Genomic DNA, 17,600 nt, shown 5'->3' on the forward strand with positions numbered 1-17,600 from the left:
GAGAAGTCTGAACAAATATTTGAATTAGCTGTTTATTTTATTTGATCGATTGCACTATAACGATAATTATTTAATTGATAGTTGACGTGTAGGAGGTACTCTCTACTCTTATAGTATGGGCGTTATTAACTCCATATATAATTATAATATTATTAATATTATTATAAAAAAAACTTCTATACATAGAACAGTAGTACACATACGATTACATGTTCAAATAATATAATATATGCTATAGTTAACGTTATTTCCTTTAGCAATTATTATACCGTATTGTAATCCTGTGCGTGCAGCAATAATTTCAATTAATTATGTTACTATGTTATTGGGTAGCACGCATTATCGGACGCACTCGGGCGCGACTACTTAGTGTCTCCGTGTAGACAGAGTCGACGGCCTGTACTTTTGACCAACGTAGGATTTCGCGTGTGTTATTGTTCCGTCGTAGTGTTGTCTATCTCGCGATATGAGTTCGTTTAAAACCATGTAAGCTACCGCAGTATACCTGTGTAACCTATGCCGGCTATACCCAGTGTGCGTTACGACGGGACTTGTGGTTTTAAGTAATTTTACATAACTAATAATAATTTGGATCGTTCGTAATCCACAATCGCGTGTATTTTCAACGAGTGGACGACAAATTACATTTTAAAGCTGCGAAATGAGTTATGAAACAATATTTTTGGTCCTGATCCTCGTCGTTTGCGTTAAACAGACTGGCACCGATCATTCGTCGTCTTGCTCGTGGCATTTGCGACCACCAAAATACGAATACCACTTGACAAAGGAATGCACCGTGTCCAATATGCGAACGGTCGCATCGTCGAATGCGACGAAATTGGAATCTTGCGTCCAATTGGCTGCGACGAAAAACGCTTTTGCACTCACGTACGCCGACTTGGCTGAAGGTTCGACGACAATTATCATTTTTTAGTGGTATTAGAAATAATAATGCAATAAATACAAATCAATAATAAACTATCTAGGATGTTTATCGGTTTTAAAATGTTCCGTCACAATATATCGTTTATCGACGCATACTTGCACTTCACACATCTTGCAAAAAATTTTTTGTTTCCATTAGAAAAAAAAAAAAATAGTAGTGCATTATATTTTAAGGTATTGCTAAAAAATCAGTAAGATATCGTACAAGACGTACTATATCCGATCATTAGTGAAAAACTACACACGTGTTCAAAACTTGTCTGATTTCATAACTTTACTGTTATATATTTACATCATTACAGTATAATAGGTACATTAGTTTTTTCAAATATTTAGTTTTGTTTTAACAATTTAAAAGAAAAATATAAAAAATGCAAAAAAAAAAAAATGCTTCTATTGAATTGTACATAATATAAGCCACATTTCTGTAAAGAAAAGCCTCGTATAAACGCATTAGAAAAAAAGATACAAATGCATCGAGTTCCGGGCACTATATGACGTATATAACAATAATACCTATTATGTGTAATTCTTTTTTTTACCTTATTTATTAATACACAGGAACGGTATCCACATTGAGTTCCACTTGCAATGTTTTTGATTGCCCGGAATTTCACCCGTTTCTACTCACTGCCAATGAATCAGTGTACGACTATTATAGCATGTACTCAAAACCATTGCGTGAGTACCTACAACTAGACAAACAATATCAATAATACGTATATGTATTCGGCATATAGAGATTTTTGCGCTACAGGGCCATGATTGTTGACGTGTATATTTTTTCTATCGTTAATTTAAAAGTTATAGGCATTTATTTATAAAAAAACATATTTGACCTAAAATAAAAAATGTTGATCATAAAAAAATTGTTTCTACTAAGTAAATAAGTTTACACTATCGACGGTTTGTCCAGTGCCGCGACTAAACCTCTTGAGGTTTAGGTACAAGTTCTGGGTCTTTGTAAGAAAAAATTGCTTTAAAAAAATTAATATATTTCAGTCTATTTACACGTGTACTAGTAAAAATTATATCATTTGCATAACTCGTTAGCTTGTAATGGTATAACTCCCCACTAATCCGGCGTTTCCGTTAATCCGGCAGTAGCGTGGTCTGATATGTGTCGGATTGCCGAGATTCTACTGTAAATTGTTATGATATTATATAACAAGGTTTTACTCTCTGCTCAATATGTCTGAATATGATTATGGTTTTTTTTTTTTTTGGACTCTGATATTTAAATTCAAACAGTTTTATTCTTATTAAATTATAATTTAAAACACAGCTAGTGAAAACTATACTTGTGCACCGGGCCTTGGTGTATTCGAGTTGGTGACGAATCATCTGAACTATTCTAACGCTATGATTGCTTGTGAAGATGCCGGCGGTCATCTCGCAAATGTCGTGTCCGATTCTCGGACTTCATTTTTGGCCGCGTTGGTGTCGTCGGATTTGAAAAACAAAACCCTCAACAACCGCAAAGCGTTTGTCGGATTATTTTTCGAAAACGAATTCGTAACTATCACAGGTATCTGGTTAATGATAAAAAAATACTCGATTTTTATTATGCACCGAATCGTATAAAGTATATAATATGTATCATTACATTTTTGTAGGGGAAGTTTCCAATTTAATTTTATTGATTTTTTTTAACATTGTGCACCATTGTCGTATATTTTTGAATAGTTTTAACAAAAAACAATATTAATAATAACGTATTTAAATCGCATCAAGGCGAACCGTTGAGTTGTATGCCGTTTAGGGCATGGGCGCCAGGTCATCCAAAAGCTGGTAGACCGAAGAAAGAGTGCGTGGTTCTCACGGGAAACAGGTACTGGGAAACAGAGGATTGTGCGAAGAAGTTTCCCTACATTTGCGAACTCGTGCCAGATGGCCCGCTGAGCCTTGTGGAACGGTACTGCGCACCGATAAAAAACACCAGTAAGAATCGACGGCAGCGACTGTCCTCCGCTTATACCTAGCCAAGATTTATGATACGATTCATTTATTTATTTTAAAACAGAAGTCACCAATTAATATTTTTTAAGGGGGCCACATTAGGAATCTGAAAATTTTTTACGGCCCATAAAAATTTCAAGTATACAGGTATTATTTTAAAATTAGATGTAATGAGAACATTATTTTTTTTCATTCAATTTAATACTCAACAATAAAACGCATAATATTGTTGTAATGCCTATAATTCGTTGTCTGCGGGCCGTATAAAATTTGTTCGTGAACCACCTTTTGGTGAACCCCTGTTTTAGAATATAGGTAATATAAAGATTATTGTTGTTAATAGCTCTTTAATATGGGCGCATAAATTTGCATGTTTTAAATTCAACCCGAAAATCGACTACTTGTGAATCAATGGAATTTACAATCGCCTCTTTAATATAGAACCCTACCTGCATTCCGTTGAATTTATAGATAAACATTGATTTTGAAGTTTAATTTATATCGTATTTCTTTTTATACTAATACAATTCAACGATTAAAAGTACAAATAATATATTTTAATACTTAATATACACTTTTGTTATTAATTGCTTAACAATATTAGAGTCGTAAATTAATAACAACTAATTTTAAATACATAGTATGAAAAATATTTAAAAACAAAAATTATTACCAATAATTTTGTTTTTTAGAACGTAGAAAAAAATTGTATTTTACGTAACCACAAACAATTTGAACAAATAGAGCAAACAAAACAACAATGCAATGGCATTATCAGTACAAACAAATCTGTGGCCATAAATGACAACAATTAAGTTCTGAATGACAATATTACACAAAAATGTTATGTTAACATTGTACAAGGATGAAGTATCAAACTAAAATTATTTAGCGAGAATTAATAACAATATATTTATTAATGTATACATTCTAAAATACTATTAATATAAAATTAATTAATTGCTTTTTTTGGTAAAATAAACGTACTCTAAAGATAATATAAAATTTAATAATTTTGGTCTTCTTTTTCTTCTTTTTTTTTTTTTTGTTAAATAAATATTATCAACATTGATACAAATTATCAATTTGAGTTTTATATTTATCATATATTTCTTTTCTTTTGATTTTGAAAGCAGCTGTCACTAGATTATTGTCCGGTGTCCATATATCGTTACATATTATAATATCTGTAGGTATTTCAAACCTTTCAAGTTTATCTGAAATCAATTACATTCATACAATAAAATCACTAGTATTTAAGCAGATGAAATAAATAATGGCATACTTTTTCTACCATGGGCGGCTAACTCTTCGACAACTGCTTTCTTCAATTTCTTATTCACAAACAACTCTTCAATTCTAATTTCATTTACATTTTCAATATCCAATTTTTTAGCCATATCTATCAAATGATGTCTGTTGGGAACAACCAATGCGATTGTATACATATGAAATGGGTTTCCATAAACACATATATTATCGACAACTGGACAGGTTTTGAGCTGTGATTCAACCTTACCAAGAGACACATACTCACCACCTTGCAATTTTACCAAATCTTTTTTACGATCTGTAACACACAAACATAATATAAAATTTCTTTCATGTTTACTAAAAGCAGTGTTTCTCAAACTTTGTGTTATGGTGACACATAATTAAAATACAATAGAATCTCGGTAATCCGGCTGTATTAACCTATATGTACCAATATGTGTTTATATTTAAATTTACTATCGTAAACGATAAACCGTTAGATAAAACTAAGTAATAACAAATCTAATCCTAATAAACAAAAAGAAAACTGCTCTCGACCTAAAAGATTTTTAAATCATTTTTTAATACGAGTAAAAATGTAAAATTCAATAAGTAAAAATGCGTTTTTTTGTGAACTCCTGGTGTAAAATCTATCGATAATAGAAAACTTATTTTTAATCGTCATAAAAAAATTGTGTCATTCATGTTTATATACTTTGTGTCATTTAATAACTTTGCGACACATTTGAATTTATTCAGCGACACAGTAGTCGAGAAACACTAACTTGGAGTAACAGTTTAACAATTAACTTGCCAATTATTTTAATAGCACCATCGGCTTCCAGCTGACCAATGTCACCTGTTTTAAACCACCACATGCCATCTTTTTCAAAAAATTCTTCTTTCGTTTTCTCAGGATTTTTATAATATCCAGGTGATATGTTGTCTCCGCCTAGAAAAATCTAGACTGTTAAACATTTTCAATTATAAGTAATATTACAAATCTAATAACTGACCTATGATAAGTTCGCCTCTTGGAAATGGCTTATCTGTTATCCTATAACTACCTTCTTCCCAACTGACTAACATGAAATCATTAACTGTTAGTGGAGCTCCAACTCGACCCGTTGTCATATCATCTCCTATTATATTTATTTTTGAATTTAAATATCTTAAAATTGTTTCATTTTACATTAATTATTGTACTAACGGCTCATTGCAGATCCACATGAACTGGTTTCAGTTAGTCCATAACCTTGTTGAACGTTTTCACATAGACAAATTTTGATAAGAGTATGAGTCTCTGGTGAAAGAGGAGCTCCTCCACATAGAATGAAACGTATACGGCCTCCCAATAATGCACTTGTTTTTTTAAATACAAACCTTATATAACAGTGATAAGTTAAAATACAATGTGGTGATATTAAATATAAATTTTAATGTTGGTAACAGTATATTTTTACATATTTAAAAGTGGAGTTTGAAATCCACGTTCCATCCATTTTCTCTTGTAATCAAATGCAAATTTGAATAATGTTTTTTGTAATGTCGTTCCACTGGAAACTTTTTCATTAATACCTTTGTAAATACGATCTAATATTAGCTGTATAAACAAATTAACATAAAAATTATTATTTTAAAATTACAAAACTGGTTTTGAAAAATAAAATACATACAGGAACAGCAGTCATGACAGTTGGTCTTAATACAGCTGCATCACCTTTTGTACCACGTTTGATTTTACTAGACGTATCAATCATGGTTAATGGTGTAGAGTATCCAATTCTAATTCCACATAATAAACAAGCAAGTTCTGTTAAACAAACAAAAAAAAAAAAAAATAAAGAATTCATTAAAATTATAATTTAAATTTGATATATTTAATAAGTTAAAAAAAATATAACCAGTTTTTAATAATTTTTAATCAATAGCTAATATTTTATTTTACAAAGAATTTTTATGTTAAATTGATCGATAAATGTATGCATTTAATGGCTTAATAAATTTAACAGACAAATTATTAGTCACTAAATCATATTTAAGAGACACAGTATTAGCATACAATTGATTTATTAAAAATATTACGTGATTGTTTATAAAATCTGACATCAGAGTACACATAAGTAAATTAAAAAAAAACACTTATTCATTTTTTAGTTTTAATTACCTCCAAGCAATTCAAAAACATGTGCCAGTGGTAAATACCCCATGAAAACGTCCGTCTTGTAATCAATTTCAATAGCATCAGTAAAAGCTTTGAGCGTTGATATAAGATTAGTGTGTGATAAATTAACACCTTTAGGAGTTCCAGTTGATCCACTAGTATACATAATGATTGCAATATCACTTTTTATTGGTAAATGGTTTTCTAAAATACAAATTAAAAAAATAATAAAAACATTTAAATTAAAAATATATTTAAGTTAAAATATTAACCTGTAACTGTGTATTCTGATCCCCTTTTCAAAATAGATTTAAATGATAATATTTCAACTCCTTCTTTGTAGCCACTGGTGTTTGTCATAGCCAACTGATCTTCCATGTAAATTAAAGTTTTGACTCGAGGAGTAAGTTGTAAAATTTTTTTAAATTTAGGTAACAGATCATGTGATGTAACAACAATAGTTACTTCAGTTTCGTTAATACCATGGGCTATTGCTTCTTCTCCGAGAGTGGCATATAATGTTACAACTAAAATAATTATATCAATCATTAATTAGGTGCTAAAATTTTACAACATATGTTATATACATGGAATCTAGACTTTTAGATAATATACCAGGTTACCATAAAAATGATTTGTGTAACAAGTATGGTAATAACTAGTAATATTTATTATACTTAAAATAATTGAAAATAACTAGTCTTACAATATAATATTTAAGCTCACCTACTTAAAATTAGTATTAATGAGAATTTTGTTAACTAAAATACTTAACTCACCCGGTACGTTTTGTTTGAAACAACCCTGAACAGATATCATCCACTCTGCCCTTGTTTCAGCAAATATTGCTATATTTTCTTTAGGTTTTTGACCTAAAGAAACTAAAGCATTTCCAAAATGATCAGATGCTTCATCTACTTCTGTAAATGTCATCCATCTATAATCTCCCATGACGTACTAAAAAAAAAAATTAAAGGTACTTATTAAATTAAATCCTAAATTTGAAATATATCAAAAATATAATTCTATTTTAGCAAAATGTTTTTATATTATTTATGTGATGAAAAAAAAAAATGCTATTTAACCATTTGATTTTGAATTTGATGCTGTGGTAATTATTATAGCAAACATTCCTTATAACAAAAATGTTTAGAAAAAATTTAGCTTTATAAACAGCTGATCATTGCTTTAAGTCCATGTTATAATCAAAAATATCTAATATGATTTTAAATCGAGAAAATATTTATTGAGCAATATTGTGATTAAAGCTAGTTTGATATGTAACATAAGAGTGTACATTATACAAAATTACAAGAAAAATTAAACCAAATAAGCAATTTTAAATCAAAATTTAACAAAAAACAACTTGGTTATTAATATATTCTATTAGAAAGTTTGGATACTTATACTTAGAATTTTAAAATTGTATTTTACACATTTTTATTTATTTTAAATTTGTTTTTGTATTTTGTATTATTTATTACCTTTAAAATAATTGTAAAAACAGTTTTTAATCAGATTTTTTGATAATCAATCATATTAGGTATTTTGATTATAAACCAAATTAAAAATTACATAATCATAATAAAAGTGAACCCTACTTTTTTGAAAATTCTCCCATTTTTTTGCACTTCATCTTCTTCAGCGAGTACAACTCTAGTTCCAAGGCAATATGCATCAGTATATTTATGTACAGCATACTGAAATACTTTTTGTAATGTATCTATCTTATCTTTAACCAGAGTAAGATGATTGGATGTAGGTTCACTTAAAGTTTTAATAATAATTGTATGATCATCAAGTTTGGTAATATTAGACTGAAAATGAATAAAAATAATTTTTAATTAATAAAGAATACTATACTTGTAGTTATGTATAAGATTAAATATTAGTAAATAAATAGACTTCATATTACTATAATTAAATTAAATGATAAACTAGTTTAATTTATTTTAAAAGATAAACATACTTTTATTTGCTTGGATTTATGTTTCTTATTCCATGGCTGTTGTAATATTAAATATACAGGATATGTTATGACATCATATATAAAGGATATTGTCTTGAAAGCAGACAATAAATAAGTATTTTCCATACTGAAAAAATTAATAATGCGATAAATTATATTAAAGAACTTAAAAGATACAAAAATGTATTAAATTTTTAGAAAATTTAATATTACTAAATTGCCAATAGTGGTATTTAACCTATTATTTACTATAAGAAACCCTTGATATAGTTAATGTATATTTTTTACTTATTTTATACTGTCAACGAAATATAAATGAAATTATTTTTAAAATTAAGTTAGGTGCAAAGAAATAATAATGGTAATTAGATAAGTAAATATAAAAAATGACTTAATTGTTTGAATAAATTATTTAAATGATTCTTAAGGTTTATTAGCACTAAAAATGTTTGAAAATAAAATAAGACTACATGATACATTTTTTAGCCGTTTAAAGTAACTAATGATATTATGCAAAATAAACAATCAATTTTATATTAGGTACTGATAATTTTAACTTTTATAACACAATAATATAAGTAGCTATACCTGTCTATGTTCTAAAATTCAAAGAAAAAAATAAAGTTGGTTTGGTATAGAAAATCAGTTTGAAAAAAAATTTAATTTCTTAGTAAGTCGAATGTACACTATGTACTAAATGCATAGAAAAAAGAACTAATATATATATAATATATTATACATTATTTAATATTTTATTATCATCATGATGCTAAAAATCAATAATATAATAAGTAGACTATGCACTTTTAAAGATTTATTTTGATAAAGCACAGAAAATAAAACTTCTCCACAAATTAATTTATATTAGATAATGGGTATTATATATTAACTATATTATATGTTTATTTATTAGCTATATCAAAATATAGCCAATCAATAAATTATTTGCATATTTAATAAAGATTTTAAACAAGTTTTTGATTATACAGACAGTGCATATAAAAAAATTTAATGGTTATTTTTAAATATACTAGGTATTATTAACTATAATTAATTGTTGATTTTTTTTTTCCAAATTATTAACAACTTTACTAAATCAAATAGGTATTTCAAATATTTTAAAATAATATTTATGATTAAGGTACCTACCTACCAATTATTATTATTATTTTAATAATGTATCAACTACTACTAATCACTTTAACCTTCATATTATTATGAAAGGCTAAATATAAAAATGATTTATCTACCTAATTATATTTATTTAGAAGTAGAAATACTGTAATTATAGATTGATGATTAAATCAGTTTAATATTTTAGTGTTAATTTATTAATCTTCTAACTTATTACTTTTATCTAAATATTTTATTCTTATGATAATATTATACATTTTGATATTTTGTATTTTAAAATAAGTATAACCTAATTTGATATTTATGTTAATAAAAAATAATTTACATTTAAAATGTTTTACTAGTATTGTGTAAATTATATGTTGTAAAATATAATTAATGGTCAATTTTACTAAATAAAATTACAGTTAAATTTAGTATTTACTTGATGAACAGAGAATAGGTAGTTACTTTACAAAGTACAAAGACACTAAACTGATAACTATTCAGTATTTATAACATAATACTATTTATTAGGTAACATTAAAAAAAAAGTTTTATCAATATTTATTGTGTGATAACTACATAATTTGATGTTTTAAAAATAATACTAGAACCTAAAACAATTAAAGCATAGACTTTGATATGAGACATATTTATATTTTTAGTATGACAATAGGTATTTTCTAACATTTTATTACCTAATTTACTAGAGAATTCAAGTATGAAACTTTCATTTTTAATATTTTCGATGACCATGATCATGACTTGGAACTTTATTTATTTAAGATCATAAAAATAAGCGCTTAAACATGTGTTTATTTTTAATTAAAAAAAGACATACTTGTACAAATTAAATTATAATACTAAAAAATTATTATACTCACTCACTAGTAAAATAATTATTGTATAAACAAGAATTACGATAAGTCACTGAAAAAAATTGGGATAAAATAGGTTAGATGTATACGCTTTTGTGGACACAAATTTCGATCGCAATGTAAAAATAAACCGACAACAATCAAAACGAAACAACGGATCAAGTGAAAACAGGAATAGCACTACACAAGGACATCCAATATGAAGTACAAGGTTACACGAGAAGAGTCGATAAATAGTGGCTTTTACAATATTATACCTAAGAGGTCGCATACCGGATAAGGTGTAACGTTGGTCGTACTACTCACTTGTGTGGCGCGTAAAGGCGATTTGATGCAGCGGCGACTGGACAACAATGTGTGTATAATGTACCTTATGATATTATATTATAGTGACTAGAAACAATACATGGCGAAGTGTTCGAAAACGACAGTTCTAGGACGGTACACAAACGTCCGCACACAAAAGCGTGGCGGGTTAACAACGACGAAGGAGACGTGTGCGTTCCAACCGTCGACTTTACGATAATCTACGACGATGACGACGACGACGAATCTTCGGGCATCAACAACGACGGATAATAATAAAAACGGTAAATATTAATAACGATTTTAGAAAAAAATAAGAATACAGCTCGACCGATATCACGGATCGACTCGGTGATAATGATTTTCAAACAAACGTACTGCACACTATCAATTACACGCCAACGAATTACGCACGCACGCGCAGTACACGCACTGTCGCACACACGCGGAAGCGGGTAAGACGGATTGTAAATTATTGTAATGATAATATTGTACGATGCGATGATATCATGCGAGCGGCAAACGACGTCATCCCAAACCTTGGAGGAGTGTAATGGTAGGTGCTCACGTACGGGTATAATAGTACAAATAGTATAAATAGTATAATATTTTATATTATTATCAAGGTGATGGTAACGTCGTCGAATAGATTTATAATTCTATAGTGAAAATATATTGTGTATGTGCTTATTGCCACCGTCGAGGTCCGGTGAAAATGGTCATAATAATATTAACAGTATTATATTATTATTATTATTATTGTCGCATTGCGTGATCGAATTAATAAATATTATATCGACATATCGTATTATTATTATTATGTCAATGATAGGTTACGAGTGTTAGGACGGTCGTCGATACGCGACCTCCGACGAAACCGACGAATAATATATTTTTACTATTATTATAAATTATAATTATATTTATTATGCTAATAAACTAATAGTTAATAATCGGACAGCTGATGGAGCGTACTTCCGCCGATCGACGATCACAGACTTCTATACCGCACACGCTACACGTTTACACGTCATAGTGCCTATAGAAATCTGTATCGGTGACGAGCACGGGGCATAGATAGTTTTATAAATTATATTTTATATTATAAGATACGATGCTCATGTCCTATTTAACAATAACAGGGAGAGGGACAAAACATATTTATAAATATTTTACTTACCACCACATGATTGCCAAGTATATAATATATATATATATATATATATATATATATAGGTTGATGATAGGTACTGTCGCGCAGAGTATTATAATATTATATTTTAGTGTACTGTAATACTATGAGTTCGTTTCGTCAGTAGTCCAGAATACTGTTCACAGGCAAGCGGTTAGCAGACACTAAACACCGTGATAATATTATATTAAACCGACGACAGTAAAAGGAATAATAATAATAATAATAATAATAATATCGTGTATGATGTATAAATATTGTATTAAGACGAAAGCCGCACGTGACTATATTATTCATGTTAAATATTCCTGTCCCGAGCTGGGTCACCGAATACGCACGCACGCATATAATGCATTATGTACATCTATTATTTGCAGTTAATTCATTTTATTGCATTAAATAGGCGGATATGATACGTTTTATACAGTAGACGGGTGTACACCCCCTCGACCACTACCTCCGAACAGGCTAGATACCTCACGGTGAATAACAACGAAACATCTTAATAATTTAATATACCTATGTATGCGATATGCGAATGCTGGTACCTATTATTGTCGTCTCCTCGACACGAGTACCTACCGAATATTATACGATTGTTAAAAAAATATTTATTCACTCGGTTAGGAATATTATTACACACGAGTACCTTTACCAACGATATAATATTATTAATATTATTATTATTATTATTATTATTATTATTAAAATGTTATGCAATACTTCTCTGTCGGTCGGCGAGTCGGTGCAGCAGGTCTAGTTTAAAAAATATGTATTATTATAATATTGTTATCGTTGTTGTCGTACGATCGCGATCGTGCCGGTTTTCGATCGCTGCCGATGTGTCGAGTACTGAATGTGACGCATTAAAATATAAAAATATATAATTATTTCTTACGGGATCGTAGGTAGAGGTGTGGGTTACTATTGTAATACTGCTATTGCTACCGACGGTGTCTCAACGGCGGCGACGATGACCGCCTGGCCGCCGCCGTTCCGATCGATTTCCGCGACGACATGACCGTGGCACTCGACAATATGTAGCGCGGGCGCCGAACACGACGATTGGTACCCATCACGAGTCATAGAGAGCACTGCCCCAATAGAGTACGGAGCGTTAATGTGCAGCGCTCATATTATAATATTCGTAAATCGCGTCACAAATCATCTACGATATTGCCCACGTCTAAGTTTTGAACGAAATTGCGTTTGAAAGCAAAACGCCGTTTGTTTCCGTCGCGCACGCTCTTACTTTTTTTAAACGGTCCGTCGGACCGGTCGTCGACGGTATATTAGGTATACGTTTTTTTAATATATTAGGTATGCATTCATATGCCAGAGGCGTATCTACGATTTGGTGCCCTTTTTTCCCTCCTGAGCAAAAAAAAATTCATCACATAAAAAAAGCTTCTTAAATTTATAAGAAATTATCATATTATTATTTTTTCCACTTTGCGTAACTCCGCTATCTGGATAACATTTCACGAAATGGATACTTAAACTACACAAAACGGAAAAAGTATTTTTATACATGCACATTGCCAGGTTGTCGATGCCCAGTACTTATTATCCAACGTGTGACATTGTTTAGTGTTACCTATTAATTGAATTCATGAGATTTCAGATCACATTTAAAATGAATTAATTTGTAGATTGAAGAACAGCAAGGTTTTCAATTTCGGGAGTAGATAGATCCCCCTTTACATAACATTTATGTGTTATTGTAGAAATATTAAATTATAATTTCGTTATTACCCTGTAGTGTTTATACAAAAATTAGTAAAATTGTTATATTGCAGATTAGCTATATAATTATACGTTTATAAGAGAAGCAAAATTGCCAAGATCAGTGTTAAATCTAGATAATTTCTCTAGAGGGGTTTACTTATTTTTTCATTGTTGAATGGTGATACATTTTAGTATTGTGAATTAAACCTATTATTAATTATTACAATTTAGAATTTAGACATTAGGTGCGGTAATTACAACGAGTATTGTGCATTTATACATTTAATAAATAGATACACTTTGTTAAAAGTTGTATTCGTCAGAGGGGTGTGAATCCTTGTGTTTATTATAATAACTATTTGATAATTTGATTTTTAACGGATGTATGTCATCTTATATACATGTCTATAATGTGCTTTATATATATAATATAGTGTTATAGATACATACAATTGATATATGTTCATATCATAAATGAATGGTTTATTTTGTTTATAATATGAATAATATGATACATTCAGATATTTCTATAAAAATTTAAACTAACTCTATATTAGATTATACATTAATAATTTATTGATATAGTATAGGTTTGTTTTTATAAAAAGAATTTCAATTTTTCTCATAAGGACAAATAGGTACACATTTTTACCATTATAAAATGTTTTTTAAAAAAATAATTATTATCTATGAAGATATGTGCTTATAGTATGACAATACATCATATTATATTGAATATATTTTTTAAATAGTGTAACATTTTTTCCATTGTATTAGATAGGTAGTCTTTTTATATAAACTAACAAATTTTTAGTAACATTTTTAATGTTTTATTGCACTATTAATCAAAACTACTTACTTATTCTTAGAAATTAATTATAAATCATAGGTATATATATATTTTTACTTGTTGCTCAATATAAAATTTCATATAATGGTTGTGGAGAATCATATAGTGACGATCCACCTAAAAAAAGATTTAATTAAATTATTATGAATTTTAAGTACCCAAATTACAGTAAACGGTAAAAAAAAGTCCAATCTAAATATTATTTAAAATAAATATTTTTTTATTAAAAATAATTTACACAATTATTTGTTATTAATCATTATTATTAGTTGTTAACAATCCGATTTGTTACCATTAGTTAATTTAAAAGTTAAATATTATTACCTGTGTAATGAGGAGCTGAAAAAACTGGACAAAATATTTCTGGATGAATTGGTAAATCAACATTGGTAGCTAAAATGAATCAAAAAATAGCATTACAAATATTTGAAAAAATGTAAAATAAAAATTAATTATAAATACAATAACATATAATATAATATAATGTTGTAATATATTTTATATGTTATTTATTCTTCGTCTGCGGGCCGTCATTTGGTGACTCCTGTTAAATGGAACAATTTATTGGATTTAAATAATACTTTGATTTTCTATTATTTGTTTTGTATACCTAGGTTTAAATATGTATTTACCTAAATCTTTTAAATTGTAATATAATTTATTCATTGCATACGACAATACAAGTATATATTTAATCTATGATTTGTTTTACATGTTTTTTAACAGTTTTATATAAAAAAGATGCTCATATATCTATTATAATATAGTTTGTTATGATCAATGTCCGTTATCAAATAATATACTTAAAGTAACATAAATATTTTAAAATTTATTAGATATAAAATAAATTTATGATATTAAACAATTATTACTTACATGTATATAGTGTAGGAGTTTTTGTATATCTAACTGGTGGCACATTACACAGGTTTTGTTTTGAAATACATGTCTCTGTAAAATATATAAATTAAAATGTTATGATAACCGGTGTCTTTGAGGGTTATACATATTAATAAACTTAATAATAAATTACAAACGTTGTGTAGCGAAGAGGAAAATCGAACAAAGGGCGTATTTAGGTATGGTCATCAAAGACGCAGAATATGTTTAATGAGGTAACGATAGTATAGAAGACAAGTAATGTGTTTCAACTTTTAAAGTATAATCAACGATATTGGAGCAGACGACTCAAATAGACACACTTAAAAGAAAAACCACTAACTAGACATGGTAATAATACCTAAATAAATTAAATAATATTAATTAATAGTGTACACGGAGTGTCTGACAGAGATTACAGAAAAATAATTCCAAGATTTTAATTTATTTTAATATCGATTACTTACATAATAATGGTAATAGGTACCTATAAAATTAAAAATATTGATGAATTGTTTTCTAATTACCAGGTCTCGTAAGTTTGTTTATTATTAGACATAAATCTTACGAAGTTGTGTTCACTATTCGTTCCTAGTGCCGAGTTGTATTAAAAATGAATTAATTTAATGGTTCTATAAAATTTAAAAAACATACTTGTACAAATTAAATAAAAAAAAAAATTCAATGTGAAATGTGGAGTCACGCTATTGATTATTGTTTTATCAGTATTATTGCAGACGAAATTATAATATAAAATTAATTCAGAATGAACAGTGTTAATTGTATACACCAGCGGTTCCCAAACTTTTTTAGTTCACGTATCTCCAAAAATAAAAATATTACCGTATCGCAGTGTTTTTATAGTTAACTTATAATTTTCCGTTGCCTGCGATCGCTTTAATATATATATATATATATTAATAACGCGTATTGAATACATATCATCGAAAGGGAGGGACGAGCGGCTAGACGCGTCAAGTGACTTTTTTCTAACCATTTAGATTTTATTTTTTTTTTTTTTGTAAACTGTTAAAGTTTTGACAGACACGCTGGCTAAATCCATTTGCGTTGAAAACTGCAACTGGCGGAGAAAAGAAAAATCATCGTCACCTCCGCGCGCCTCCAACTCTCTTCAATAAATCTCTAACACTATGTTACCAGGGAGAATAATCGAATATAATTTGACATTGTGTCATCGCCGCCGTACGACGCGCGCAGTGTCGCGTCACGCGCAGCTGCGGCCGTGGCCGTTGCGTACCGCGAACTTTGTCGGCGTTCGGCTGCGGCCACGTGTCTCGGGCGGCCGCGGCGGTGTTGGCGTCTTGCCGTTTGCACGTCGTCGTCCCGAAGCAGTTGAAGAACACGACGAACATGATGACGAACACCAGGGCGATGGCGACCAAGGTCATGGCGAATATCCAAATGAGCCTCGTCACCAGCTCGTCGTACTTGAGCGCCGTCGCCTCCAGAGGGGTCCACGCCGGTTCGGCCGATCGGTTTTTGGCCGCCGCCGCCTTCGCCTCCGCCGCCGTCTCCGCCGGTTTCCGCGCCTCTGCTGCTGCGGCGTCGACGGCGCCTCTTCCGGTTCTCGTGTCGTTGGTGGCCTCGTCCACGGCCGCGGGTTCCCACGTGGCCGTCTGCAGTCGTATGGTGGTGCTCAACATCCGGAACCGTCCGGAACGGTCCACCGCCGGCGCCGGCTCGTCGGTTTTGCGCACGGTGCCGTTGCGGCCGTCCGCTGCTGCAGAGACCGTCTTCCGGCCGGGCAACCGATCACCGGTGCCACCGCTGCCGCCTCCACCGCCGCAGAAAATCGACGATCCGCCGGCGGCCGTCTTGCAGCACCCGGCGCGGTGGTCGCAGTCCGGACAGCCTTTGTCGCAAGAGTTCGCGCAGTCCAGGCCCCAGCGCCCGACGTCGCACTCTGAAACACACAGATCGGCAGATTCCGTGAGTTTTAAAAATCTATTTATTCGTTATATCGACATTTTCGTTATATCAAGAGAATATTATATCAATTCAATTCGTTATAACGAGATTTAAAACAAAAATTCCAAAATTTTATTATTCGTGTACATACAGTAGAATCTCGGTAATCCGACACATATCAGACCACGCTACTGCCAGATTAACGAAAACGCCGGATTAGTGGGGAGTTCACAAAAAAAAACGCATTTTTACTTGTTGAATTTTACATTTTTACTCGTATTAAAAAATGATTTAAAAATTTTTTAGATCGAGAGCAGTTTTCTTTTTGTTTATTAAGATTAGATCTGTTATTACTTAGTTTTATCTAACGGTTTATCGTTTACGATGGTAAATTTATATATAAATACATATTGGTACATATAGGTTAATAC

General features: G+C 30.1%; 3 protein-coding genes across 4 annotated transcripts in view; 1 reads left to right on the forward strand and 2 right to left on the reverse strand.

Moving 5' to 3' along the window:
• Positions 1-661: 661 nt before the first annotated feature.
• LOC112596667 lies at positions 662-3,834 on the forward strand. The gene is made up of 5 exons (XM_025342429.1): positions 662-908; positions 1,507-1,626; positions 2,231-2,473; positions 2,680-2,886; positions 3,604-3,834. Exons 1-5 carry the CDS (start codon positions 662-664, stop codon positions 3,717-3,719), a joined length of 933 nt encoding a protein of 310 aa, XP_025198214.1. The 3' UTR covers positions 3,720-3,834.
• A 123-nt stretch (positions 3,835-3,957) lies between these two features.
• Positions 3,958-11,009, reverse strand: LOC112596666 (long-chain-fatty-acid--CoA ligase 4-like). 2 transcript variants are annotated; one of them, XM_025342426.1, is made up of 13 exons: positions 10,592-11,009; positions 8,292-8,418; positions 7,924-8,139; positions 7,102-7,279; positions 6,595-6,849; positions 6,326-6,526; positions 5,835-5,971; positions 5,622-5,761; positions 5,369-5,541; positions 5,175-5,300; positions 4,973-5,110; positions 4,190-4,474; positions 3,958-4,121 (listed from the first exon to the last, which is right to left on the reverse strand). In XM_025342426.1, the coding sequence occupies exons 2-13, from the start codon at positions 8,415-8,417 to the stop codon at positions 3,967-3,969; spliced, it is 2,130 nt and encodes a 709-aa protein (XP_025198211.1). In that variant the 5' UTR covers position 8,418; positions 10,592-11,009; the 3' UTR covers positions 3,958-3,966. The 2 variants fall into 2 exon arrangements, with proteins under 2 accessions (XP_025198211.1, XP_025198212.1); XM_025342427.1 differs by lacking the exon at positions 10,592-11,009 and adding an exon at positions 8,880-8,898.
• Positions 11,010-14,238: 3,229 nt separating this feature from the next.
• The window catches only part of LOC112596664 (multiple epidermal growth factor-like domains protein 11), a 9,724-nt gene continuing 6,362 nt past the window's right edge, over positions 14,239-17,600 (reverse strand). The window contains exons 4-7 of the mRNA XM_025342424.1: positions 16,499-17,164; positions 15,238-15,312; positions 14,686-14,754; positions 14,239-14,478 (exon numbers count right to left, since the gene is read on the reverse strand). Coding sequence (XP_025198209.1) covers positions 14,426-14,478; positions 14,686-14,754; positions 15,238-15,312; positions 16,499-17,164 — 863 coding nt within the window. The 3' untranslated portion in view covers positions 14,239-14,425. The remainder of the gene's footprint in view (positions 14,479-14,685; positions 14,755-15,237; positions 15,313-16,498; positions 17,165-17,600) is intronic.

Source organism: Melanaphis sacchari, unplaced genomic scaffold (genome assembly GCF_002803265.2).
Source record: "Melanaphis sacchari strain LSU unplaced genomic scaffold, SCAv2.0 Contig331_pilon_pilon, whole genome shotgun sequence".
Lineage (NCBI taxonomy): Eukaryota > Metazoa > Arthropoda > Insecta > Hemiptera > Aphididae > Melanaphis > Melanaphis sacchari.

Coding starts and splice junctions, on each gene's coding strand:
- LOC112596667 (XM_025342429.1), top strand. CDS start 662: ATGAGTTATGAAACAATATTTTTGGTCCTGATCCTCGTCGTTTGCGTT. Junction 909..1,506: donor GTACGCCGACTTGGCTGAAG/GTTCGACGACAA, acceptor ATTAATACACAG/GAACGGTATCCACATTGAGT. Junction 2,474..2,679: donor CGAATTCGTAACTATCACAG/GTATCTGGTTAA, acceptor AATCGCATCAAG/GCGAACCGTTGAGTTGTATG.
- LOC112596666 (XM_025342426.1), bottom strand. CDS start 8,417: ATGGAAAATACTTATTTATTGTCTGCTTTCAAGACAATATCCTTTATA. Junction 8,140..8,291: donor ATAAATCCAAGCAAATAAAA/GTATGTTTATCT, acceptor ATTCATTTTCAG/TCTAATATTACCAAACTTGA. Junction 5,301..5,368: donor ATGTGGATCTGCAATGAGCC/GTTAGTACAATA, acceptor TAAATATAATAG/GAGATGATATGACAACGGGT.